We start from the raw sequence: 3,345 nt of genomic DNA on the forward strand, positions 1-3,345 counted from the left end.
GAGGCTTTTCCCTACTTTCTCCTCTATAAGTTTCAGTGTCTCTGATTTTATGTGGAGTTCCTTAATCCACTTAGATTTGACCTTAGTACAAGGAGATAGTAATGGATCAATTCGCAATCTTCTTCCAGTATGCTATCTTTTGATAAACACTTCAGCCAACCATTCAAACAAACTTTTGATACCTTTTTTCACTATGCGAGCTTCCTTATTAAACCTAGAATCTTCACTCAGTGGGCCCATATCAATAAACTCAGCCTGCTCTAATTTTATGTTCCTTCCACCCTTATCCCACACCCTTAAAATCCATTCCCACACATATTCGCCAGGTTTCTGCTTGAATGAATTAGCAAACTCGTTAAGCTCAATAGTAGTGTAGCAAATTTCCTCATGGACTACACTTTCTACCTCCTCTCTAGGAGCCTGTTTTGCTTTGTGTCTGGTTACAGGTCTAGAAGAAACTATTGGTGGGCCTTCAGAAATATCAGTATTGTCTTGTCTGGCATTTTCTTCAGTGAAAGTCATTGCTGGTTTATCAGACTCTGCAGAATTAATTTCCTCATGTGGGGAAGGCATTATTTCAAGGGGTGGGGCTGAGGGTACTACTTCCTCAGGTGGGGCAAACCCTTGAGAATCTGAAGATTCAAAATTCTCAGCTTCAACATAGTCTTCCCAGACATCCCCGTCCCAAATTATAGAATCCCATTCCTTGCCACTTACTGCCCTTACTTTAACTGTTGACACACTCTGAGGCTGAGATTTGAATTTTTGCTGAAGTTCAGCCGACCTTACAGTGAGGGTTTCAGTTTGATTTTCTGCAACTTGAGCTCTATGGCTGCAGGAGAGAAGATTCTCTTCAAGGACACACTTAGCAACTTTTAGATCATTTACTTGTGTCTGGAGCTTTTTGATTTTATCACACAACTCCTTCCTTCCATTCATCATTTTTCCCCAGATACTAAGAGCAGCCATGCAGTAAAATCATTTTCTGATTTTCCCCATTTTGTAGAAAGCTTTGTACACTGAATCACCTAATTCATCAAGAAAATCAAGGACATTAGCTTTTTAAAGTTTGAAATATAGTTTCAACCATGGGTATTCAAAATTCTCTGAGCTCCCTGGAGGGAGAGAACCTGGAGAGGTTTCAGTAGTTGAAAGTGCTGATGGATCAACAAGCCAATTCCAGTATTTTAAAAGATTCATCCTTATACTTCTCTTCCTCTAGAACCACTCCCCTTACCAACTTCTGTATTATTCAGGGTTCTCTAAAGTCACAGAACTTATGGATAGTCTCTATATAGTAAAGAAATTTATTGATGACTTACAGTCTGCAGCCCAATTCCCAACAATGGTTCAGTAGTAGCTGTGAATGGAAGTCCAAGGATTTAGCAGTTAGTCTCACACAGCAAGAAGGTGAAGGAGCAAGAGCAAGACTCCCTTCTTCCAATGCGCTTATATTGTCTCCAGCAGAAGGTGGTGGTATCCACCACACCTTTAATCCCAGATGACCTTGAACTTGGAGATTTAATCTTCTGGAATCCATAGCCATTATGCCTCAAGATCTCCATACCAAGACCCATATCAAAAACTTCTATCTCCAAGCCTCCAGATAAGGGTCACTGGTGAGCCTTCCAAATCTGGATTGTAGCTCATTCCAAATATAGTCAAGTTGACAACCAGGAATAGTCACTACAGTAGACATGAGACCATACCAGGTTTTCATTTCCTCTTTCTCAGCTATGAGCATCTCACTTACACAGTATGGAATTTAAAAGCTAAGGAATTCTCCAAGACATGGATGTGCTCCAGAAAAAGTCTCATGCTGCCATTATCTTCTATCTTTTCTCTTTTGTCAGAGGCCAGGATAATAGTATACCATTCCCCATTAATCTGTAATAAATAAGGAAATGGTTAAGGGAGAAGGAGTAGGGGTACCACATGTACATGTTTCCACTTGAACTCCAGCCTATGGATTAGGTCCTGAGCATACACAAGTGTAGATCTCATGCCAGTTGTCAAAATACTTAGCATACTGCCCCTGCCTCTCAGTGAGACCAGAGGTCCCCAAACACTTTTACATATGAATAGCTGGTCTTACTTCAAGGTCTGGATCCATTCATTTGTCTAATAGATTGGGTCATTATACCCAGCCCCTCAAAGGACCTATTTGGCTTCAAGAGTTCCCCAAAGCACCTTCAGAGTCAGAAGTTACTATTCAGTTATCATATCTTTTCTACATTAAAGTTCCTTCCCATAGAACTAACTTCTGCATAGACACAAACTAGAGTCAGTCCCAAACACAGCAGCAGCAGCATCTTCATTTTGGTAGGGAATAGAATTGTCTGTCTGTCAGGACCACGCATTTCTAGTGATGGTGCCTACACTCCACTCCCCAGCTCCTTTGCTTGTCCTTATATACTCTCTGGGTTCAGCATTTTTGTTGTTTTGTTTTTTGTTTTTCTCTTTCCATATGGGTCTCCTCTACCTCCATCAGGCTTAGTGGAATGTTTTCTCATTTATTGATGAGAGGTCAAGGATTGTTCCTTGCACTTTGCAAACTTGGCAATTTCATCACCTATGGATTGATTTAGTAATCTTACGTTTCTCAAAATATATCCCCCCCCCCAAACAGTGGGAGTTCAAGAAAACTACTGACTGGAATCAGATGCAACATTGGATCTGGCTTGGAATCAGAAAGCCAGTTTTGGAGGGAATACAGACTGAACTGGAAGGTCAAGTATGCACAGAATCTTTGCTTTAAGGTGAGTATGGAAGAACTTGAGTTACTCAATTTATATTTCATGTGTATGAGCACTGGTTTAAGGTCACAATAAGGAGTCAGATTCTTTGAAACTTGTTTTTGCTGAGAACCCAGGTTCAATTACTACCACTCGTGTGGCATCTTAAAACTGATTCTAACTTCAGTAACAGCAAATCACCTACTTTCTTTTGACCCCTATGGCCTCCTCTACACATGTGGTGCAAATAAACTCATTCACTCACATGCACATAAAAATAGTAAATCTTAATTAAAGAAATTATCAAGAATAGTGTTTCAAGGCTAAGCTGATAGCTGCCCAAAAGCTTCAACCTTTGTACAGATAGTACTGACCTCAGAATCCAAATTGGTGTCAGTAGCCATGTTGCATCAACTGTTTACCTTCGAGAATGTTGGACTTCAACTGACTGGACATAATCTCATTATTAATGAAAAAATACAAGTATTGTTCAAAGTCATATATGCTGATGGAGGTTCAAGTAGAAACCATGCTAAAAATCATGCTTCCAAAGAAGTGTTTGGGGACCTCTGGTCTCACTGAGAGGCAGGGGCAGTATGCTAAGTATTGT

General features: G+C 40.2%; 1 protein-coding gene across 1 annotated transcript in view; it reads right to left on the bottom strand.

Moving 5' to 3' along the window:
* The window catches only part of LOC110293325 (major urinary protein 1-like), a 10,927-nt gene extending 8,609 nt beyond the window's left edge, over positions 1–2,318 (bottom strand). Inside the window, exons 1-2 of the mRNA XM_021161197.1 lie at positions 2,228–2,318; positions 1,754–1,889 (exon numbers count right to left, since the gene is read on the bottom strand). Of these exons, the coding sequence (XP_021016856.1) occupies positions 1,754–1,889; positions 2,228–2,318 (227 nt within the window). The remainder of the gene's footprint in view (positions 1–1,753; positions 1,890–2,227) is intronic.
* Positions 2,319–3,345: the final 1,027 nt, after the last annotated feature.

Source organism: Mus caroli, chromosome 4 (genome assembly GCF_900094665.2).
Source record: "Mus caroli chromosome 4, CAROLI_EIJ_v1.1, whole genome shotgun sequence".
Taxonomy (NCBI): domain Eukaryota; kingdom Metazoa; phylum Chordata; class Mammalia; order Rodentia; family Muridae; genus Mus; species Mus caroli.